Here is a 23,303-nt window from a genome sequence, read left to right on the forward strand (position 1 = left end):
ATACGGTTTAGTATATAGTAACTAGTAGTCTATCTCAAGCAATCACTACTACAGAGTAATCTATAACTTAGCATGGTAATGTATCTAGCCCCAGATGATCTGAAAGGAATAATAAATCGATAGATAGTAGCCACCCGATAGCTCCGTATTCCGTATTCCGGATACAAAGTACTACCAAAAAACCCCCCAATGAAGCCCCAAGCCCACCTTCATGATCAACTGACACGGATCGGCAGCCGTGCAGGAGCGGAACTTCGAGGCTGAATGATACGAGAAGACAGTCGATCAGTCAGAATCTCCAGACCGAGGCAACGATACATGCCGGTAGATAGGTAGTAGTAGTAGTAGTAGTAGTAGTAGTAGTAGTAGTAGTAGTAGTAGTAGTAGTAGCTACGGAGTACAGTGTATCTATCTCCGCGTCATAGTTAGTACTCCGTAGATTTTCATCCTTCTGCTCATCCCGCGTCCAATGAGAGTGGCTGAACCCGATGCTAACGTCACGGTGTGTTCAGATCCCATTTACGGGGAAAGCTGAAAATGAATGAATGCCTGCTCTTGGCCTGCAGCTGAAATGCTCCCGTTACTGCCACCAAGTAGCACCAACTAAAGAGGAGAGACAAGGTAAGCCGTCTACATTAGTATTAGTTGATTACTTTTAGTAGTATCTACGTAGCTACTATCTACTCCTTTTTTCTGTCCCCCTTCCCTCCTTACAACCAACAACACTCATCAGCTGAACCCAGATTCTTTTTTACGTCGGGCGTACCACGCTATCTACTTGACCACCTAAATACCGAATTCAGGTACCCGGATTTATTTCTGGTTACCTAAAAAGGGGGTGAGGGGGGAGATGAGGGGCGGCATCGGGCACGCGACGCAAAAGGAGTATAAAAAGAGAATAGTCGAGGGACAGAAGAAGTGGATCGTACCGGTAGAGATGAAGATAGGTACCTTTTTTTCTTAATTTTTTTTATTATAATAATCATTCATTTCCCTCGTTTGGCATCTTAAAAATGGGGAGCGTCGAATGAGGATAGCCCATTGTCCCAAAAAAGCAAAAGGGATCGAATGAAAGTGGGAAGAAGTGGGCAGTTGGGAAGGGGGGGAGTAGGAGTAAGTAGGAGACTTGAGGGTAAAAAAAAGGGGGGGGCAGGGCGAACAGGAATCACGATTGGATCGGAGAGGGAAAACAGCAGTACGTTGGCCGGGTCATTCGGGAGCCGTTAAGTGCCAATGACCGCCTCGAGGAGGAACGCCCGGTGGATGAAGCTGCGGAGTGGATGACAGCCGGTCTTGCCTTTCTGAGTTCATCCTTGCCTCTTAGTGGCTGACCGTTGCGGCGGATCTCCGGCCGATCGCCGATTTTGGTCAGTCTGTTAAGCACCAGGTTTACTCCGTTATGGACCGGGATGTTCGTTGGTAAATTAGCATCTAAAATTCGCGGCTGAACGGGTGAGCTGAAAGTGAATTGATGGGAGGGAAATTAAGCACATTTTATTCTTTTTTTTGGGTCTTTTTATTATGTCCGCTTAATAATCGCTAAGCATTTAACCTCACATGAATCGAAGCCCAAGCGTATATAATAAAATACCATGAGGAGGCAAGGTATAGTACTACCAATTGACTTAGGGTAATCTGGTCCAGAATGGCTGGATTCCGATGCATCAAGACCAAGGCCAGACCGTATCCGCATTCCGAAGCAAGGACGTCATTGCAGAAAAAGCAAACAATGGGGGAGAAAAATTCTGACCGAAAAGGATTGATTCTTCATGCCTTGCAGCTGACATCCCACCATCTACCATCTAAATCAATCAAATCCCAGCATGAGCCAAAAAGTCCCCGCGTACTCAGCCTCCACCAGTAGTAAATCGGCATCCTACCTTATACCGAATAATAGCAAAGCCCAAATAACAATCTCCGTAGGGCAAACCCATCCCATCACTCATCACATTTCCGTTGAGGTAAAATCACACAATTTGATACGTCGCACATCACAGCCCACATCCCGCCCGCAGGAGGGGAAAGAGAAAAAAAAAAAAAAAAAAAAGTGAAGCTCGAATCCCGGCGCCTGATTTCAATCTGCATCATGATTGGGATCTGGGGTGGGAAACAGAAATCCAAGGCTACGGTAACACGGCCGAGTGCATTCCATCCTATCTCTCTCTCTCTCTCTCTCTCTTTTTCTCTCTGTGTGTGGGCTCTGTGCCCCTTACTTACCTACAGTAGTCAACCTTCCCCAAATGATGAATAGCACAAGCTTATCTTGGCCGGGCCAGTCCCTCTTGGAGATGCAGCCACCAGGCTCAAAGAGGTAGTACCTAGTACTTACTATATGGTACTTTTGACGAATTGCAGGTAGACATCTTTCCCTCATCAGACCGCATGACTCATGGCCTACAAGGAAGACAGGTATCTAGACTAGCCCTGCAAGTTGGCGGCTATGAGGCCCAGTCACAATGCCTCATCCCCATACCGATACCGATTTGTCACTTGCATCCCACACAGACACGGCACACATCACTTTGCGCAAGGAAAGTGGAGCAGATGACCAGTCACAAGGATCTTTTTTTTTTTTTTCCTTCCTTTTCTCCCCGATACCTTGGTCGTTTTGGAGAGCCACAGATCGTCGATCTTACTCATCGCTAATCAGATAGAAATGATAAACTGGTCAAGATACTACATAGATCGACACGTGCTCTACACTGCCAGGATCTAGGAAATAGGCAGACAAGTAGGCACCAACACATCATCACCGAACGCTTATCTACCTGGATCGATAGAAGCTGAAGCCCTTGATAGTCACCGATATTCTTACTATGCGGTGAGTACTTACTAGCTATGGACCAGGACAATGAGTGAGTGAGTACATCGCCATCATGCCAGCCGCTTTCACACCGACATGTCAAGCACGATGCAAGATGCATTTCAATCACTTCGCACAACTGCATTTTCTATCCTATTGGTTGGAAATCTAGCGGTATGCTACCCACACGCAGAGTACCATGTTGTAGTAGTATTGACAAGGCTGTGCTTAAATGCCTATTGGTCTGTGGCACGTCGGGGATTTTGATGTGATGGACAGTTGATCTGGTCCATGCGCGGGGGTGGATGGTATAATCATTTGGGTGGCTAAGAAGAGTACTGATGTTGCATTTGTAGCCTGCGTTGAAGATGTAGATACTTGATGCTGAAAGTCAAGTTAATGTTTCAATTATCTTTCAACAATGAGTATCAAGTAACATACGGATAATTGAGGTTTATATTCTTCCTTGACAGAGGTTTACTGTCCATGTCATTAGTTCCAGTCATCGTACACTTCATTGTATACTAAGCCTTGGATGTGACCTCCAAGAGCCATGTCCATCCTACATACACTAGAAATGATAAGACACCATAGTAGCAACTCAAATATCCTACAGCCTAGCCCTCCCCTCTCTCCCCTCCAACACCCTCAAAACCTCCCCCACAGCAGCCTGTCCCCTCTCAATCGCACCATCCACAAACCCCCTCCATCCATCCGCCCAATCCGCGCTCGCAAACACAACCCGTCCATGCGGCTTCTGAAGCTCCCCCAAGTACTCCGACGCAGTGTTTGGTCCCCAGCACGCCCAAGCCCCTTTCGCATACGGGTCATTCATCCAGTCATGGGTAGCATACGCATCAACTGTAATACCCGGGTTAACATCACGCTTCAACCTCTGCAAGATATGTTCACTATCTTGCTTATCGGTAAGTTGACCATTGTATCCGAACCCAATACACCAGGTACCGGATGGACCTGTTGGCCGGGTTCCATTGTGATCCGAGAACGCAAAGACAAAGCTCGAGTCACTGCCATCATGCGCAGTGAGAAACCAGCCCGGTAGTGTCTCATGGAGCTTAAAGTGGATCTTTGCGCCTTTGTTGATGTGGCCCTTTGCGACGGCTGCTTGTCTGAGGGGGGATAGTGGGGGGTAGAACTGGATATCGGAGAGGCAGTTCCTATGTTTGTCCCTGTTAGTCAAGATCCAGAGCATGAAAGAAAGGGCAATAGGGCAAGAAACATACAGCGGAATCGTCGACACCACCGCCCCAGCCCCAACCCTCCTCCCATCCTGCATAACAACCTCCACCACATCACGACCATGATCAATCCTCTCAACAACCGCCCCAAAGCAAACATGACCAGTAAACTCCCCCAAAACCGCCCTCGCAAAAGCCGTCATCCCCCCACTCCCCAACTTATACACCCCCGCCAACTCAAACACCCCAGCCATTGTATGCCCTCCCAGCGCAAACCACCGCAACGCCTCCACAAACCCAATATCCTTCACCGGCGCACTCCCAAAGGTACTAACATTCGACGCAAACAACTCCTTCTCCCACACCGACAACCCACCCAAATCCGAAATTTCCAACCGCTCCCCCACACTAAGATAATCATACCCCTTCCACGGCGCCGGCTCTCTCAGCGAATCATGCGGATACGGCATCAACGCACGACTATCTAGTCCATCAACAGTGAAGAATTTCGATGCAACCCGTTCAAGCGTAGCCCCATACTCCTCAACAGACACCTTTTCCATAATGCCACTGCTGGACGACTTGAACCACTGATCCACAGGCGCGAACGCCCCCGCAGATGTCTTCAGATTCCGATGCAATCCGTACCGATGCAGCTCGGCATACAGATGCGGCTGGTTCCAGTGGACCCAGGTCCCGCCCATTTCGATCTCCTCGCCCAGCACCTTGGCTGTCCATGTTCGGCCGCCGATGCGGTCCCGTGCTTCGAGGAGCAGGACGGAAAGATTGTGCTTCTTGCTTAAGTCGCGGGCTGCAATGAGCCCGGAGAATCCGGCCCCGATTACGACTACGTCGTAGTGGGTGAGGAGGGTGGGGGTGCTGGGGTGGATGGCGTCGGTGGGTAGGCCTGTGGTGGCTTGTTTGGGGGTCCAGAGGTAGCCTTCGCTGGAGCGGGACATGGTTGATGCTGTGGGTGGTACGGAGGTTGGTGGGATGTGAGGGTTCATGTGATGGTGTATATAGTGTATCTAATGAGGAAGTTGGGCTGCTCAAGTAGTTGGTGAGGACGGGTTATCGAGCGAGTATAAGTGAGTGCTATGGTGATAGCCGTTACTTCCGGGACTTGCACATTTTATGTTCGATGCTAGATTGCAGCTGATAACCTTGACAAGAGATGAGGGCAGGATGGCATAGTTGACGCACTATTTTGCCAATTCGGGTAATGGTGCGCTTAGCGGGATATGAATTCAGATATACAAGTGAGGGGAACGGGGCGTATCTATTCGGCTGGGCACTGATTGATCCTTTCAGAGCTTCTCGATTCCATGCGTAAGCAGTTCTCAAGGCGCTTCCGTTATATGCACTGCCAACCAGACATAGTAAGCTCCAATCACTACATTGCGTCGCAGAACTCGGTCCAATCCATATTATGCCTCTGAAAAGCAAAAATAAGATTTGTTTAATCACTTCATTATCAGTTTGCTAGACTCTACCATATTTGAATCCTACATCATAATCTAGTGACACATATCAAAGCTTCGCCATGTCACGACCCCCACACTTCCACGCCAACCCATAACTATCCGTGGAGAAAGTGATAGTACTGCCCCTCGGGAAGAAGAATGTTTCACCTGGCCTCACTGTAACGGTCTGTCCAGTTTCATCACGGAGAGTGATTTCCCCTTCACCGTAATAAACCCACCATCAGTTGATATATGTCTTATCATCAAAGTGGCATGGCTCACTCACCCTCAATGACCACCCCAACCTCGTCATACGAATATGTCGGAGGCGTAGATTCAGGTCCTTTCTCAATTCGAAACCAGGATCCGACGATTGGGTTCTTCTCGCCACTTTTGCTTGTTCCTAGTAGGTCCGCTATGTTTCTGCTGTCAATGTCCCGTCGATGATAATAGTGGGAAAGGGGGGTGGTACCGAAGAAGATGTTGGGTATGTCTCCGTATCTGGGGACATTGTACATTGCAGTGATGCTTTTCACTTGGAGACCCATGTTGATGGTGTTATGTCTCGAGACTGGGATGGAGGGGGAGGGGAGAAAGTGTTGAGTGTTCTGGTAGGCTTGGAATGAGGCTACTAGTATATATGTAGCAGTTGCTTAGCCGAGGGATGAATGGTCTTGGTGGGTTTGCTGTAGCAATAGTGACTGGAAGGAAACCCGAAGAGAAATCAATCAAGACACTAATTGCCGGAGCACAAGCCGTTCCATGCTATCGTATCACTGACTCGTAGTTTAAGGAGATCCCTCGCCAGGCAAGATTCACGATCCAACTAGAAAGACATCTATAAGTAGGAAAACCGACCAATCGCATTCCTTGTTCTAGTTGACGCACTATTTTCCCCAATCCGGTTAGTGCCATAGGAGGTTTAACCAAAGATCGACTCCAGCTTCTCGGAGCTCATCACTTCGGTCCACTGGATGTATTCCCATTTCTGGCCAGGCCCCTCAGCGGCCCTTCTCACGTCGGCTAGAAACCACACCCTATCGAGAATTTTCTGCGCGCGGCCAATGACAGCGAGTCCCACAATTCCTTGGACGGTCTTGATGCGCTCGCGCACGAAGTTCCTCCAGAAAAGATAGGTATCCTGCTGCAGTATGGACGCGGGGGCATCGGACGAGAAACAAGGAAGTTGCAAAGCGCTACCCGCGATTATCAATGGAATCGTGAGCACACAGTAAACTCCAGATGTTGGCGGAAGCACCCCAATAGTGGTAAGCACATTGGTAGCCAGGCTCAAGATCCTGTGGTTTAGGTTAGAATCGACAAAAGGGCCTCCGTGCAATTCGGGGAAGGTCATATAGAGCTGAAGTAATCCTACAAGCCGGTAGACGCGTGCAATTCGTTGGAGGTGGTCAACAGGTGTCCGGGAATCAACCGTGTCTTCTATGCGATCCGTTGATAGGATTTTGTAGGAAAGGAGCGCAGTTTCAATGGCTCTAGCCTGCTCGAGCATGTCGGGGCCTACATGGCCCCACCCTACAGACAATTGTCGGGCAAGAGATCGCTGTCTTGTCAATATACCGACTTGGGCCAGATGTATGAAAAGTGGTGTGCAGATTCCTGTCCAGGGATTGACGTAGATGTCGCATCTCTCGTCCTCAAGACTGTACGGCATCAGGTAGGATATCGAATCCAGACACTGGTTATGTACAAAAGACGTGACTGCTTCCCAGTAGGACATAATACCCGTGATTGTGTTTCTTGTTCGGGGGCAGCACGCTGAGACGGTGGTAATCCATTTCTGGAACAAGCTGCGTGCACCATGGAGATGCGTTACTCCGAGTTGAGTTGGATCATGCCACCCCTATGAAAGGCCGTCAGCTTGACATACAAAAGGCTGGCATAAGCACACGGAGGATGGCTACCTCTGTCATGCCCAAGAGTATGCTACCAAGTAATATCTCGGCAATGTCATCGAGCGGTGATCCATTGTTTATTTTCGGTATCAAAAACCCCTTTGTGAGTTTTGCCTTCAAGCAGGAGAGTGCACTCGTCCGGTGCCGCAGGGTGATCGTCACCATATTTCTTTGTTTTGTCGTCAGATGAGCGGCAGACATTGATAGCACGCAGTAGTGAATCAGAGGTCGGGAGCTTATCAGGGATCCCACTTCGACGCGGAGGAAGTTCTTTTGTGAGTCAAAGCACGAGTTGACAGGACATACATTGGAGAAATAATGCCAAAGAAGTGCAGTGTCATCGTCTTGTGGGGTAGACAAAGTCCGTTGCGCTATAAAGGTTCTTGTCCATGAATCACCACAACCATCGCTTAGCAGACTTGAAGGAGTCCAGATATCGTTCGACGGCAAGCTGTTTGCCGCAGAGATGAATACGGGGTCTGGACTAGCAGCAGTCTCGTTCTGCGCGGACTGGACATCCTCCTGCACAGACAGGGAATGTGTGGCACCGTCCGAGACCGTGAACTCGAACAAGTTGGGTTCCACTGGCTGGATGGGCCCTGTCCTTTGGAGCACCCGCTCGGAAGACTTCGGTGCTGCGCTATTATTGCCACTTTTCCCCACCTCATATTTGGATGACCACTTCAAAGGACGTTTGTATCCCGGGCATTCGAAACCTTTACGGGTGCATTGAATACACACAGGAAGCGTTTCATCGCATTTGATTCGCTGTCAGTCAGGTCAGCTTGTACACTCGTGAGGAAGTACCCTATGAGTTGCTGGTCCCACCCTTTGTTTGCATCTTAGACAGCCATCTGGCATCAGAGGTGTGTCAGTCCCCTCAATGTATGCACACTTGGATCATCTTAGCTACTCACTGCGAGTCTTCACCCTGCGGCGTGAGACGGGCTGTGAGTCCGACATTGACAGTGATTGGTCCAGGGAATGGGTATGGTAGTAGTATTGCTCGTGAGGACAATGTTGTGGAGTAGATGAAGCTGATTGTTGCAGATGGCGGCAATAATCCGCAAGAGATGATAAGGTATCTCACTAGTGCTTCCCCGCAATTCCGCTGTCAAGATAAGCATCGGAACGTTCCACTGGCCCGCACTTTTTATACTCTTTCAGATACGAAGCGCTAATCATTTCGTGTCCGTATATCAGTTGCAAGGGTACTGGCCATGGCGATTCCGAAGATGCCTATCATGATGGACTCTTTACCTCAGAGCTTCTGCTTTATACATCCCATTCCTACCCACACAGTCTTATATTTTGTGGACTAATGGCACTTCTATTGCCAAAAATAAAATGTCACCCAGTATGAAGGACCCTAAAGATACTATGGCTGCCAAGTCGGCAGGCATTGATGATAATGGGCTCAGCATGGGAGAGGTTATCCCAATCAAGGTCACTATCCTCTTTCCTTAATCTATACCAGTCTGAAGTCGACATGGGCAACTTCTAATGGCGATCCTTGGTCTGTAGAAGCCCTTTTCTCGGCTTACTATATTTGCCTTGACTGTGGTTCTCATGTCAACTTGGGAGGCGCTCTCCAGGTGAAGCCTGCCCTCGCTCCAACAATTCAGTTTCGTGTCTAACTGTTCCATTGACGATAGTACAATGTCCTCGGGTCTCGTTAGTGGTGGCCCTGTATCACTCATCTATGGATTCCTTCGTTCGTCTCTCCTCTCTCTAACCGCACTCAATGGTTCTGATCAAATGGTAGTTGCGATTGTGGGTTCCATGGCAACAGCAGCCTCCCTAGGTGAAATGGTGTCTATGTCAGTGCTTCCTGCTTTGTACTTGAAGTTATCTGACTTTGTTACATGCTAGGTATCCTACGGCTGGTGGTCAGTATCACTTCATCGCAAAGTTCGCACCCCAAAAATGGCAGAATATCCTCAGCTGGTTCGTGGGATGGATAGGTAAGCACTGTCATCCCCAGGCTTATACGCGACGATGCTTATCTCTTTCACATACTAGGAACCTTTGGCTGGGTATCATTCACTGCTAGTGCCCCTTATCTTGCCGCAGGCATGATACAAGGCCTTGTAGTCCTCACATGCGAGGCGTATGAGCCCCAGCGCTGGCATTTGTCAATGATATACTGGGCTCTTGTCGGTCTCTCCACCGCTCTCAATATCTGGGGCAGTCGTCTTTTCTCCCTAGTAGAGACGGCGTCTCTCATCATTCACCTGGTGGGATTTCTGATTGTCCTAATCGTTATGTGGGTTTGCGTGCCGATCAAACATGATGCCAGCTTTGTTTTCACTACCTTTTTGAATAGCACTGGGTGGCCTAGTAATGGTCTTTCCTGGTGCCTTGGAATGCTCTCCAGCTGCTATGTTCTGGCAGGTTCGTCAGCATCCACTTGTCATCCATAATGCATAATCTGACTCTCTGAGCTCAGGCTACGACGGAGCCATCCATCTCTGCGAGGAGATGGCTAACCCAGAAACCGCCGTGCCGTACTGTATGCTGGGATCGCTTGCCATCAACGACATATTGGGCTTTGTGTTTCTACTCACCATTCTGTTCTGCATGGGGGACATGGCAAGTGCACTTCAGACCCCGACCGACTACCCAATCATTGAAATTTTCCGCAGTGTGACCAGATCCTTGGCTGGAAGCTGTGCCCTGACAGCTGTTTTGATAATCGCAGCCTGGCTAGGTACCATTGCACTGCTAGCATCGACGGCTCGTATGGTCCTTTCATTGGCTCGAGACAGAGGTATGGACAGTCGCGTTATTCCTCTCTTACCTCTTGAATGTCATTACTGACCCACATAGCTCTTCCATTTTCCAGTTACCTTTCTCAGCTTGATCCTCGCACAGATTTGCCGAAGCGTGCAATAATCACAACTAGCTGTCTGCTCATCCTGTTTGGACTGATCAACATCGCCTCCACTACTGCCTTCAACGCCATCCTCTCACTTGCCGTTTTAGGATTACATATCTCATACCTTGTCCCTATTGTCTTCTTCCTCTGGCGCCGCCTTTCCGCACCACATTGTGTGAATTATGGACCATGGAGACTTGGCCGCGCCGGCATTGCAATCAATGTCATCGCCATCATTTATCTGTTGTTCACCAGTATCTTCATGGTGTTTCCCTCTTATCAACCCGTCACTCCGTCTAACATGAACTATGCTTCCTGAATCTTTGGGTTCGTTTGTTTGATGAGTACGGTGTTCTGGCTGGTGAGGGGTCGAAAAGAATACAATGGTCCTGTCGTTGTTGTCAATTTGTGAGGGGACCTTTTATATACCACCAGGAGCATATGTAGAAAGGAAGGGTCTGGGAGGGTACGCCATAGCATAGCAAGACACTGGTTTCAATCACAATGAAGTGGTAGCCTACATAAGAAGTGTATAGAGATCCTGATTAACATCTCCACTACTGAAGGTCACTGAGAATGTCAACTTGGCATTTAGGGTCTTCATCGTATCTTCAACATGTGCAGAATATTCCGGCAACATTCCACTCAATTATCTTTGTAAAATACTGTACCACAATTATGTTTCCTTTCCCTCCTATGAACATCAATTTGTCATTTACCCACTCTTTCAAGAATGGTCTACGAAGTACGTTCATATTCATTTGGAAATGGGCATGATTCCATCATATTGGGCATTGGCCCTCGCAATCGATATAATATGGAGAGCAATGAAGGGTTTATACATGACTACATTTATAGCTAACCAACAGCATACCCGTTCTAGATACGAACATCCTCAGGAGCAGACGTCTTCTCACTATCTTGACCCATAGCGGTAAAAGCCTCCCAACTCTCGCGCTCGATATCCACAATCTTGCCCTCATCAAGAAACACCTCCTCCCAGCCGGCGGTCACTGTGGCCCGCTTTTGGTCCAGGATATGGTCCTCCCCAGCGACAAGACTCTGAAACTCTGGGTCCGCGATAATTGCCTGCAGCGTCTCGGGATTAGGCACGTACATCGAGATCGAAACGTCGTGGTCGTCGAGTTTCCAGCCGGGACGGAGAGCCCAGGGAAGTTTTTCGGTGATGAGGCTCTTGGTGATTGGTGGAGTGTATACCTAGCCACAGAAAGAGAGAGAAGGTTTAGTCGAGAGAGAGATAAACGGACAAGTGAGAACTTACGTGCGTGATCTTATAGGCGCCGTGTCTCTCCTGGATACGGGCAGCCTTGGGTGCATGTTGTCTGGCGCCGTATTCGTGAAACTCCTTCCAAGAGATACCTTCTTTCTTGTAGCGAAAGGAGGCCAACTTGATGACCAGTTGCTTCTGGGGAGCCATGTTCTGATCTGTTCTGCTCTGATGCGGGAAGTATGAGAATGTAGGAGTTGGGTAGTAGTATCCGAAAAAAAAGAGGATAAGGCGTGAGAAATGAAGGTGAGACGATCAGCCTTGGGGGCAAACCCCCCAATTTATGTCCATTACTATAATATCTTACAGCAGCGTGACATACTAAGTTACTAGTATGATATTGTAATCCCTGCAACTCGTCCTTTGAAAGCAATAACCCGCGCATACAAAACAAAGACTGGCTTATGCTGGGATCTGCATCTCTGGTTGAAATTGTTGGCTCTGCCTGTACACTACTCATGCCACTAAATACCAACTAACACACACTAACTGACAATCGACTGTTGTTCGCTTTCGCTGGTTCACAGCCCACCCCCACAAGGTTCTTGCTTCGCCTCTCAGATCCTTGCTTAGCATTCCATACCCCGGTTACTACTAACGCTTTTAGTCTACCAGGACGGAATAAGAGCGACTGCGCCAGTTGGATCATACACTACTGCCTGCTTCTGTTCGCCTGCCCGGTCTGTTGATATGTCACAGTGATTGGTGGTGACTGTTATGAGACTAAGTAGTAGTACGTAGTCACCTCGTCCAATGCCTACCAATACCCTATCATACCCCCGCGTGTCTTTCCCTTCCCCCAATATCCCATCTTGTCAAAGAAATGTCTTTGTACATACTTACCTCAATCACATTGCTACATCTATCGCCTTTCCTTTTCCACAAATACCGAAAGCCCACAAGCTGAGCCCATGCTCATCAATGAGGAACCCTTGCCGCTTTCCGGCTGTCGCCTATAATCCTGAGAAACTCTAGGATCTACTTCTCATCTCCTGCATTCGACGCAGGAGGCAACAAGGAAAGCCCTAGACACATGTATTATGCTAAATATGTAATAACTGTTCAAGGTCTGCTGGTGTGTGGAACTTTCCCACCCAATACTTCGAGGTCCTTCACCACGGAAGCCCTTGTACTGTTGCCTATCAGACAGAAACTATATATATATATAGGTATGTAAATGATCCAACAAGTGTAATCCCATTATCCAGCGCGAAGTACATCGAAACTTAGCGATCGAGTGCATGAGACTTGCATCAATCACAAGAGAGCTTGGGGCAAATCACTAATTATCTGGTGAAAATCGCCCGCACGTGTTTGAAAGCTTCACTGGCTCTCCCAAGATGCACAGCCGTAGAAAACATTTGGCCAAAGACAGAGTATTGTAATATTCAATCTTTGCATTGAATATCGCTGTCGAATTATAACTCGGGATTATACTAGTTCGTCTTACATAGAACTAGTTTGAAATTAGCACTGCGTGACACATACTTATATGTGCAGCTCTTTGCGTAGTAATCAAGACTATCTTGGGAAGGTGTTCTCCCGCCTCCTAACTAGGATATAAGGTCGTATAGTGGGCGCCTTGATCCTCCTGATTGTATAGTTGTTCGCGCAGATTCAGAGCAGCGACAAGTCATTACTGGCAGATGGGGTACTCGTATTCTCTAATTATGGATACACTTTCGCTTCTTCATGGAATTAAGATCGTATCTGCTTCTTTGTGCATTATGTATATGAGACGTATGTACATTGTTTCTCTCTCTCTCTCTCTCTCTCTCTCTCTCTCTCTATCTCTCTCACACACTTTCTCACACTCTCTCCCTCTATACCGAGAGGGTGTATGTTTCAAAGTGCAAGTTGGATATTCTGTCCACTCCGGGCGTCTTCCAGCCAGGTATACTGTAGTATCAGTCGAGTATCCCGCTGCATAGGAGTCCCTGTTGGACTTCGCTCTGAGAATCGACTGATATGCGCGTCCCCTCAATCAATTGTGTAGCTTAGTAGGTAAAGATATTGCGCATCACCGATGACGGCCCGGAAAAGGATCACTGTTGGACGGTTCATCTGTACAAAACAGGACCATAATTAGTAACCGTAGAGCAAGAGTAATAAATCAACACAGCAGCAATGATGAGAAGCGTAATACATACACGGCATCCAGCACAAAAAGTAATAAGTGGCGGAGAAGAACGACAGGATGGCAAAAGCGACATAACACGCCGCGTAGAACATCACCACCCGCGACCTTTGTCGTCCATATCTACTACTAATAATGCTATCACCACTAGCATTGCTCAGAATATCCGTGTCATTGTCATTGTCATCATCGTCATTGTGATCATCGTGTCGCCTATACCCCCGGTAGGGCTGACATTTTTCAATATCGGGAGGGTTATTATTATTATTAGAATCGCTGCTGTGATGGTTGTAGTTGTACTTGTGCACTGTTGTATCTTCGGAGTGGGTGGAACTTTCTTCGCTAAGATTGCAGTGGGTAAATGTCAGCTGATGGTAGTATATTAATTATTTTATACGTAGGTAGGTGGTATAGTAGTAGCATCTAATGCTTATTGAGTACATTCCCGTATGCAGGGTGCGGGATGGATTGGCTACCAATCCAATCCCTGCATAGTCAGTCGGAAATGACCCAAATTCTGAGGTAATAATGTGATGGGGTTGCAATTGATAAGCGCACCAGAGAGCTTTTCTTAGTGGCTAATCAAAAAGCAAAACAAAACAAAACAGAAAAGTAAGCTGACTGACTGACCTAAGCCTCTTCAGGGGAATTGGTATTTGGCCGTTCTGCATGCGACTCATCTCACCAGAACCACGTAAATTCGTTAGGAGTCAGTCAGCTCGGGATAAGGTTCAAGACCGGCGAATCCTTGTGATGATGGTGACTGGAGCTGAGGGAAAGGGGACAACATTTCGGAGCTGGAAATTCAAACATAATAATTATTCTGGATTTCATTGCGCAAGCCTATTATTTACCCTTAGCCTCCCCCTGTAAATCCGTAGCGATGCGGGCGTTTCAGTCTAGGCTCGTTAGTGAATTGGTTAGTGAGTTTGTCTAGTCGGGCAGTTGAGGGCGGTGATGAGTCAGCTGTGCATCGAGGGAGCATAAAATGGATCTTATGCTTCAGGGGTCAGGAGATGGGATGATGATGATGTTGATGTTAAATGATGGGTGGTGTGGTTCAGTTGGTCAGTGAGTGGACGGGACGGAGATTTCTTCATTGCTATTTACGGATTTGGATCATCCCAGAAGGCTGAAGAACTTATTGGTAACTGCTACTACTTACATTAGCCGATGTAACAACTTGGCCAGCAGAAAGCGCTCAGATGTCGTGCAATCCCCTGGCCAGAGTGTGTGCGCCACGAGTGTCAAAACCAATCAACCTACATGCTGCTACATTCCATGTGTTGGTTGAACCCCTTTCATGCTGAGAAACTGTCTAATTCTCCGGGCGACAGCTCGGTTGAAACCTTATGGTTGTTTGGCTCACTGCTTAACCATGGTTGAACCACGGAGCAAGCAACACACCTGGTGTGAGTGACACTCAACAGGGGTTCTTACTGTAGAGTGCTGAAAACGGCGACTGCCCTACATCCCTAGCTAGGTAGGGATCAAACTCGGTACTTTGACAATGTATGGAAAGGGAAAGAGCCATGCAGGGATGAGTAGCCATTCCAAGATTGCAAGTCAATTGCAAAAACCAAAAAAGAAAAAAAAGCACCCATTTCTACGATACCCGGACTGAATCCGCCGGTACGGATCACGGAAGTGATTTGAGGTATTACCAATGAGAAATCGCAGTGATTCGTAATAAGGCTCCATTTACCGAGTCCCCAACAGGCAATTAGCAGCAACGGCAAGGTCCACCGCGGTGGTACCTGCAGATACCGTGCTCGAATAAGGTACTGATAGTCGAATGGAACCTGGTGGCTTTCTTGACGCTTCGGGAGGGCACCTTGACTTGACAGCTTGACGGACAGCTTTGGCCAATAACCACAAGGCGGACGCTTCACCAGGTTGCCTCAACACGGGTCACAATTGGAAGTTATCCACTTGGCAAAACGGCTAATTCTCGCCCGAGGTTCGGGATTGCGAGATACTTCCTGTATTGTCCCTCGCCAAGATGTGCGTATGTGTGGGAGAGAGAATAGAAGCCCAAGCAACCTTACGCGGTCCTGAATAGAAGCCACAATGCGCAAAGTAGGCTTAAGTTTCGTACTAGTCAACTTTGTGCTCTCTAGCAAAGTTGCCAAGCTGGAGTGTATGCACCGCATTGGTATCACCATTCTCTCCCCCCGGCATGTGACATGTCTGCCCAGAATCAAGTTCGCTTGAAAGTACTGTCCCCTAGTACAGCCTAGCCGCAAGCAAGATGGGCCGCAATTAAACAGTATTCGGATGAGGAACGACAATCATCATTATTGGGTGCTTATGGGAGTTCCCGATTGGCGCTGATTGAAGATCGCCCAGCCAAGCATGAAAGGACACTCGGGAGTGCAACAGGGACTTCAATTACTTTTGACTGGATCGTCCATTAATCAGCGCCGAAATGGTTATTTTCGGAAGGAGCTCTTCCCTGTTAGGATCCAAAGCCGGCCGTTAGAACTTAGAAATTTAGAAAGAGGAGAAAAAGCGGCAAGACCCCGGCCTGCATTTCCCCCGGAATAGAAACCACGCGGTATTCCGGCGTCAACCCTGACGAGGCCGCTGAGGAATTGGCCAATGGCATTGGGTGGTCGGAGCTATGGAAGATACTGCCCAAGTAATAAGGTAAGTATCTTGTAACCTGCGGATGCGTTGCCGTTACGGAGTATCCATTTTTACGGAGCGCTTTCCATGCGGTTTTCAGGAACCCCATCCAGCCGGAGTGGAGTGGAGTAATATATACGAATTTACGAACGGTAAGAGAGGCCAGAAGGGTAGGGTCGGAGGAGTGGGAAGAAAAAAGGGGGTTCGAACTGCAGAAGGATTGTTATGGGCAAAGGCTTGTTTGGTGTTTGCCCGTTGCTGCCCATTCACTAGAAATGCTTCAACTAAATTTAGGGTCTGAAGGATAGATGCAACATTCGACTATTGCATCTCACAAAAGTTGGCTATCTCAGGGCGGGTCAGATAGACACCAAACTCTGGACACTGACAGTACTTTCTGGCTGGCAGGCAACTAACTGCCTCCGTCAATAAGTTAGCCCTGGTCTATGCGCAAAAGGCTTTTTTTCCCTCTTTCTGTCCTTCTTTTTCTGGCCATGCAAGGGGGTCGCAGTGCACCGTGACCAAGTCAATGGCATGGAAGGAGTTCAATGCGTCCTGTCAGGACTCCGCTTTCGCTGTGGGGTCGATGGGAACTCGAAACTGGTGAAACAGACTAAGAATCCCACAGAGGACGAGGGGTGAAGCACGTGGTTGGAGCGCGCAGCCGGTCGTATTTACGTCGTATCGTATCAGGACAGTACGTATCGTTACTCTTCCTGTGTATTACACAGAGATGGTATCACCTGCTTTTTGTCTGTTGTGGTTAAGCCTGAAGACAACACTCCGGAGTATCTTCCACCAGATAACATTGTTCATTATCGGGCTCATTCGATGGAAATAGAACGGATGTGGATGACCCATCCTTGCTGTAGATCTCTTCTAAAAGCAAAGACTCCAAGAGACCGCCAGAGCCTAGACCTCAATTAGCGATGGGCTAAGGTTTGTTTGCCATTGTCTATTATCAATAATATTTGGAAAGGGTACTTCAACCACCCTAGAAGCTCTCTCTGGCCCTAAATGAGGCTGCTTATTGCCCGAACCATGGTACTCATCCCGCGAACCATCCCGCGGGAAGCCTGTCTTGCTCGTACCGAGTAAGATCTTACGACGAAGGCATGACCTTGAAACCCACAGTGATGGGCCCAGGATAACCCAGGGACACTCGTGGAACATAATCAAAGCACGAGAATGGTGCATGCCCCTATTCGCATGTCAGGTGCACAACGATCAAAGTGAATACGTACATCTTCGTTTCATCTGTTCGGGGTTCGGAGGAAATCCAAATACAGAAGGATTTTCAAGTTCCACTCCGACATACTTCTCGAAGGAGATAAGGAATGCGACGCGGGAGGAGCTGCATTGAGATTGGAGGGACACTGTTACAAGGTGCATTTTTGCATCCGCCTTTTCGCCTTTCATCGAGGGAAGGTATGCAGGCTTCTCCTGCATTTGAGGACGAATCTTGGATAGCGCCGATGACCAGCATATGATAGATCTCATAAGGAAAATCGAAAAAGCAAACACCCACGCATGGATGCGTCTGCTAGACTAGACTTGCTCGCCACTCCCGCTTCACCTGTTCGCTTGGAGGGTGTTTCCCTGTGGCTAAGGCTAAGCGCCCATCTTACCTCCACTGATTGACGCTGACGGACTGCTGATTAAAGCTACCCCTGCCTTAGTGGCCCGACGGCGTGTTGGCCGGCGGGCAAGACGACTCCGGAAACCCAAAAAAGGCGAAAATGTTCTCCACATTCCCATTTCCCAAAGAGAAAAGAAAAAGTATTATCGCAGTGCGAGCATCTTTCCACGGCGATCTCTGGCGCTCGACCTCGGGTGGTCAATGAACGATACGATCTCCGAATCATGACAGATCATGATATCGTAAATAAAGTTTCACATGGCATGGTTTTACCCCCTACTTAAGTAGGTTTCGCATTGATCCGACAGTGATGAGATCATGCGAGATCTGGATGATGACCACAGAACAACAGAAGCAATCATGCAACTATCGCTCAATAATTCGACATCCATCGCAAAAGCATGCTTTTTTTTCAACACTTGGAAGAAGATCGCAGTGCTGTGGAGCCAAGTGTCTGCTAGAACTCAGCCGCAGGCTCTTGACAAACCAACGGAAGATACCGAAATTGTCGCTGGCGAATTTGGAAAGAAGCCACTTGCGTAGATAAGGTTCTACAGTAAGCTTAGGCAGGTTCGAATGCTCAGCCCTCTGTTTCCCTTTGTTTGTGATGGATCGCAAAGAATGGCGATGATCTATGAGAACCCGAGGCACTAGTTCAACTCAATTTCCCGACTCCTTCCTGGTCCAAGAGCGATGTACATTCAGTGTCCTCTATAGACCGACGGATAAAAGACCCGGAAGCTCGAACATCGATAACACTGTCAATAGTTCCTCTACCCTCTGGTCTAACAAATAATAGTAGTCAATTTGATCAAGGTGGGCTTGCAGGCTTCATTCGGACTTCGTACAAAGTACTTACTTTGTCCCAAAACACTGTCCATAGAAGCAGATGCTACTCGTCGATCGGTGCATACCAATGCATCCGATTCGCGCCTCGTGGCGTCGTCGTTCGCTTGCATGGCTTGGCAGCCGCAGGAGGGCACCGGTGGGAACATGACTCGGGGTCTCATTCGCCCCCGGAGTCGGAGACATCACAAGGATGCATCCATAGCCCAGGAGTAAGTCGTTGGCCATCAATGGTACGAGGTCACTGATGCTGACGTCCAGCGACCGTGGGATTGGGGGCTAAACTGAGTTCCCAATGCCTACGATCCTTGCGGTTAAAAGTTTATTGAGTTCATATAGATTCATATACCCAGATTAAAGGATCGCGGTCGGAACCATATTGATGGGTAAGGTAATATGGCACGTGGATGATGGCGACGTGAGAAAGCATTACTTCGTACTAGTACTCTGATCGTGGGAGTAATGCTGCATTTTTGAGAGTAATCCATCTCAAATCCAGATTGATTGAGAATTAATTTCACGAAGACCCATAGAGGAAGGATCTATGGTCAATCCATTGTCAATGGGCCCGCGGGTCATCGGCGAGGCCGGAACTTGACTCGAACAAGTACGTACCTACTGGCTATCTATCTGCTGGATATCCCGAATAATCAATCGTCAACTGCTGGATGTTTCCTCAGCCGGACAGTGTGTGTTGCTGCAGAGAATGATTGAGGATACGGAGAGCTCCGTACTAAACCACGTATATACCGGGTACTAATATCGTTTTGGTATTATAACGCGTTGTGCCACCCATAACTCGCAAGATTATTACTTACTGACTAGTAGCTTACGGGCGGTAAGAAGCATTGGACCTTAATGCACTCCATTTCCAATCGGCTCGAACCAGGCTAAGAGCGGACGAAGAATGAATGGAGCCATTCATCCACAGTTGAATGGAGTTCCGGGGTGGGTCAGCATTGTTCGTCTACAACCAGTGAGATCAGGGCCAGGCCGTCTACTTTGTACAGGGAGCTCGCAGCCGGGATGCTATCACGGAACTAAACGACACTAAGAAGCCAAGGGCTTACGGCTAAGGCCCTTAGGTGACGGTAGCCACAGCGGACTAGTCCCTTTCTAGATTCCCAGAACGGGGCCCAATGCGACGCCGGAAATCTTTCACACGGTTTTCACAGGTAATACAGGCCCCGGTGTCAGGGCCACTCACAGCCGAAGGTCCCAAGAAGGATGACTACGCCGAAGGGGAACTAAGCCGGACTAAACTTACTAGCAGCTCAACTCTGCTGGCACCGTGGCCCACTTCGATCGGACTTGATGGATTATCGAACGAATTGCGCGACGACTCCGCGACCAACATTCCCACCACTTACTCCTCCTCCTCCTTCCCTCTGCTCACTGCTAAACTAACTAAACTACTACTATTATTATTACTACTACTATAGACCTGCGAGTCTCCCAGACTGTCCTTCTCTCTCTCTCTCTCCTCTTTCTCTCGCTCCCTCTTTCTTTTTCTCTTCCTCTCTCTCTATCTCTTGCTTCTCGCCCTGGTCTTCCGCTCTTTTGCTTGCTTCGGTTGCGATACGGCGGAGATGTACTAATCTCCCTCCCCATTCCTACCTCCCTCCCATCTTTCCCCTCACCTGAGCGTCTGCGGTCAGCATCTTCGCCCACCACCCACGAAAAGGGGAACGCCTCGAGGCTGCAGTCAGCATACCTAGCGAACTCTTCCCCAGCATTTAATTTGGAAGACATCCTCCGTTCATCAGCACTTCAATCTCGAAAGTCGTGCCAACTTCCCGAAAGCCTCTCACTTCCGCGATCGACTCCGTCTCACTCAACACCTGTCTAAACCACCACCCAACCTAGCCTGTCGAGGGACCTTCGTCGTCACATTCCTTAATTCGATCCCATATTTCGCAGATTCCAGAAAGCTCCGGACAGCTGCGCTGCTCGCCAATTAACTTGGATATCGTTCTCATACAAAGCGGGGGACAATTTGCGACAGTCGTATTGGAACACACCTTCGGCTTCCATCCTACCAGGACATCTTGCTTTGGAATAGGGAATACCGCGACGTACGTACAGTGACCGAGTAACGTTCAACTTGGCGTTATTTGAGCTAGCGACATGTTCTAATTTTGCGCCATTCGGGCGGGTTTAGTCAAAGATACATTGGCTTGGTTCTAGTGCTTGGTATTACATTCTACCTTAAGTAAGTTCCGCTGATTTACTTTCTCGCTTCTTTCTCATTGCTCGAGGCCTCGGGTCTCTCTGGTTGACGTTTCACACATGTCTCAAAGAGAGCCTTCCGTGTGGTTAACTGCGGGGTCTGGGCGTATCCCTGATTCAGCCATACTCTACTTGTGCTGCGTCTATTCTTGGTCACTTCGCACACTATAATCAGCAAGTACTAACTCACTTCCAGACACCATCGAAAGTCACTTTGTGAGAGCACATCAATATTCAAAATGGGTTGCATGAGTTCGAAACCCGTCGACACGGCGGATAAAGACGCTGTTCAACGAAGCGCTAGGATAGAAAAGGTTCTGAAAAATGACAAGAAAGTAATGGACCGAACAATCAAGATTCTCCTCCTTGGTAAGTTCCCAGACGAAACACGTCGAATTCGCAGTCATGGACGAGGAGTACTGATGCATTTTATTCTTATGTAGGTGCTGGTGAATCGGGCAAGTCGACAATCATCAAACAAATGCGAATCATACATTCCGGCGGCTTCCCCGAGGATGAACGACGCCAAACACGAGCTGTGATCTACTCGAATCTTGTTATCGCCTTCAAAGTTCTACTGGATATCATGCGCGCCGAAAACATTGATTTCCAGCTGGAAAAGACACAGGTAACTTCATCTGCTCGGTTGTCTTGCGATTCTCCATCGCAAGCGGAGATCCGTTTGTGGCAGTATGTGTGCTAATTCAGTTCGTCATTGATCAGCCGTTAGCCGAATATGTAGACAAGCTTGAGCCAGACGTCGGTTCAGACGAGGCATTCTCAGATCTCAAGGTTCGCGACGCTCTCAGAGAGATGTGGGACGATACAGGTGTTCAAAAAGCTGTTGCTCGAGGCCACGAGTTTGCTCTTCATGATAACTTGCATTAGTGAGTCCTAGGAACCTTCTTTTTGAACAAACAGGCAAGCCGTCTAACCTTTCAGCTTTTTTGATTCGCTTGATCGAATATTCACTCCTGGGTGGCTTCCCGACAACCAGGACATGTTGCAGGCTCGTTTGCGGACAACCGGAATTACTGAAACTCTCTTTGAACTCGGTCAAATGAACTTCCGAATGATGGACGTCGGTGGACAGCGATCCGAGCGAAAGAAGTGGATTCACTGTTTCGAGGGTGTTCAATGCCTTCTATTCATGGTTGCCCTATCTGGTTACGACCAATGTCTCGTTGAGGACCAGAATGCCGTACGTTTTCCCCTACCGCCTCCTTGAAGCACTTGTACTAACCGTTGTTCCCCATCGTGCAGAACCAAATGCATGAAGCAATGATGCTGTTCGAGTCTTTGGTCAATGGCGAATGGTTCAAACGCAAGCCGATCATCTTGTTCCTGAACAAAATCGATCTGTTCAAGGGAAAGCTTCATGTTTCGCCTGTCTCCAACCATTTCCCTGACTACAATGGCTCCAACACGGACTTCGATGCAGCAGCCAGATACTTTGCAGACCGATTCCGGGGCATCAACCGGATTCCCGACCGAGAAATCTATATCCATTACACGAATGCTACTGATACGACGTTGTTGAAGGCAACGATGGATTCGGTACAAGACATGATTATTCAAAAGAATCTCCACACCCTCATACTATAAGGTTGTGAGATTTGGAACGATTTGAATTTTTACGAGCGAGTACGAGGCGTCAGCGATGCTCAACTTCCATTCTTCCCCTGCACACGCCAAGCGGTAAAAGCACGCTTGCTTTCATACAACTGTTTTTATTCACTTCACTATATCCCTTCTCTTCCTGTACGTTTCTTTCTCCATGTGGACTTCTTGTCTCGGCTTTTCATTCCTTTCAAAAGCTTATATGTTTTCTCCGGTTCAGCGACGGGTGCATTTCTTATATAATGCAGATTGATACCATATACCATATGTTGTTTGCGTCCATGTCTGCGCTTTCTATCCCACCTAACGAGCTCTTTTTCCATTCTCCTGAGCTTAACCTTTGTGTGACCTTGACGCCTCCCATGTATCTTTCCTTTTCTTCTTCTCTGTTGGCATAATGAGCCCCCACCCACCCTATCATTCGCTCGTGTCACTTCTGGCAGCTCTAACTGGGAGCTGTATCTTCTGTATCCGATCATTCAGACTCTTCTAAGTATAGCTGCCCTTATTGTAATTGTTCGGCTCAAGTGAGCATGGAACGAACAGATACCCAAATCGAAATGAATATAGTGTCATTGTTCCTGCAATGTAGTACGTATCACCAAGCAATTGGTAGACTCGCTGGTAGTATCCAATTCTATCAGCGACAATAGGTAGTTC

General features: G+C 48.2%; 8 protein-coding genes across 8 annotated transcripts; 2 read left to right on the forward strand and 6 right to left on the reverse strand.

Moving 5' to 3' along the window:
• Positions 1-3,413: 3,413 nt before the first annotated feature.
• On the reverse strand, positions 3,414-4,961 carry BO87DRAFT_387323 (flavin monoamine oxidase family protein; the record flags this gene model as incomplete). Its single annotated transcript, XM_025624811.1, has 1 exon — positions 3,414-4,961. The coding sequence occupies one exon, from the start codon at positions 4,959-4,961 to the stop codon at positions 3,414-3,416; it is 1,548 nt and encodes a 515-aa protein (XP_025478917.1).
• A 550-nt stretch (positions 4,962-5,511) lies between these two features.
• Positions 5,512-6,183, reverse strand: BO87DRAFT_68625 (cupin domain-containing protein). The gene is made up of 3 exons (XM_025629478.1): positions 5,938-6,183; positions 5,752-5,880; positions 5,512-5,684 (listed from the first exon to the last, which is right to left on the reverse strand). The coding sequence occupies exons 1-3, from the start codon at positions 6,011-6,013 to the stop codon at positions 5,533-5,535; spliced, it is 357 nt and encodes a 118-aa protein (XP_025478918.1). The 5' UTR covers positions 6,014-6,183; the 3' UTR covers positions 5,512-5,532.
• Positions 6,184-6,387: 204 nt separating this feature from the next.
• Positions 6,388-8,341, reverse strand: BO87DRAFT_459621 (Zn(II)2Cys6 transcription factor; the record flags this gene model as incomplete). The annotated part of the gene is made up of 4 exons (XM_025628971.1): positions 6,388-7,326; positions 7,388-8,146; positions 8,207-8,232; positions 8,296-8,341. 4 exons carry the CDS (start codon positions 8,339-8,341, stop codon positions 6,388-6,390), a joined length of 1,770 nt encoding a protein of 589 aa, XP_025478919.1.
• Positions 8,342-8,654: 313 nt separating this feature from the next.
• BO87DRAFT_335943 (putative GABA permease) lies at positions 8,655-10,711 on the forward strand. Its single transcript, XM_025620513.1, has 8 exons — positions 8,655-8,824; positions 8,903-8,973; positions 9,034-9,092; positions 9,144-9,198; positions 9,251-9,342; positions 9,401-9,772; positions 9,828-10,148; positions 10,208-10,711. The coding sequence occupies exons 1-8, from the start codon at positions 8,726-8,728 to the stop codon at positions 10,573-10,575; spliced, it is 1,437 nt and encodes a 478-aa protein (XP_025478920.1). The 5' UTR covers positions 8,655-8,725; the 3' UTR covers positions 10,576-10,711.
• Positions 10,712-11,135: 424 nt separating this feature from the next.
• Positions 11,136-11,950, reverse strand: BO87DRAFT_407248 (EthD domain-containing protein; the record flags this gene model as incomplete). The annotated part of the gene is made up of 2 exons (XM_025626055.1): positions 11,539-11,950; positions 11,136-11,474 (listed from the first exon to the last, which is right to left on the reverse strand). The coding sequence occupies exons 1-2, from the start codon at positions 11,692-11,694 to the stop codon at positions 11,136-11,138; spliced, it is 495 nt and encodes a 164-aa protein (XP_025478921.1). The 5' UTR covers positions 11,695-11,950.
• A 1,307-nt stretch (positions 11,951-13,257) lies between these two features.
• BO87DRAFT_377149 (uncharacterized protein) lies at positions 13,258-14,670 on the reverse strand. Its single transcript, XM_025623478.1, has 3 exons — positions 14,312-14,670; positions 13,695-14,023; positions 13,258-13,608 (listed from the first exon to the last, which is right to left on the reverse strand). Exons 1-3 carry the CDS (start codon positions 14,359-14,361, stop codon positions 13,565-13,567), a joined length of 423 nt encoding a protein of 140 aa, XP_025478922.1. The 5' UTR covers positions 14,362-14,670; the 3' UTR covers positions 13,258-13,564.
• A 3,933-nt stretch (positions 14,671-18,603) lies between these two features.
• BO87DRAFT_387328 (uncharacterized protein) lies at positions 18,604-19,022 on the reverse strand (the record flags this gene model as incomplete). Its single annotated transcript, XM_025624812.1, has 2 exons — positions 18,604-18,733; positions 18,808-19,022. The coding sequence occupies 2 exons, from the start codon at positions 19,020-19,022 to the stop codon at positions 18,604-18,606; spliced, it is 345 nt and encodes a 114-aa protein (XP_025478923.1).
• A 2,240-nt stretch (positions 19,023-21,262) lies between these two features.
• Positions 21,263-22,628, forward strand: BO87DRAFT_310272 (guanine nucleotide-binding protein subunit alpha; the record flags this gene model as incomplete). The annotated part of the gene is made up of 5 exons (XM_025619500.1): positions 21,263-21,392; positions 21,467-21,651; positions 21,747-21,910; positions 21,966-22,224; positions 22,287-22,628. The coding sequence occupies 5 exons, from the start codon at positions 21,263-21,265 to the stop codon at positions 22,626-22,628; spliced, it is 1,080 nt and encodes a 359-aa protein (XP_025478924.1).
• Between the last annotated feature and the right edge of the window lie 675 nt (positions 22,629-23,303).

Source organism: Aspergillus neoniger (genome assembly GCF_003184625.1).
Source record: "Aspergillus neoniger CBS 115656 unplaced genomic scaffold BO87scaffold_19, whole genome shotgun sequence".
Classification (NCBI taxonomy): Eukaryota; Fungi; Ascomycota; class Eurotiomycetes; order Eurotiales; family Aspergillaceae; genus Aspergillus; species Aspergillus neoniger.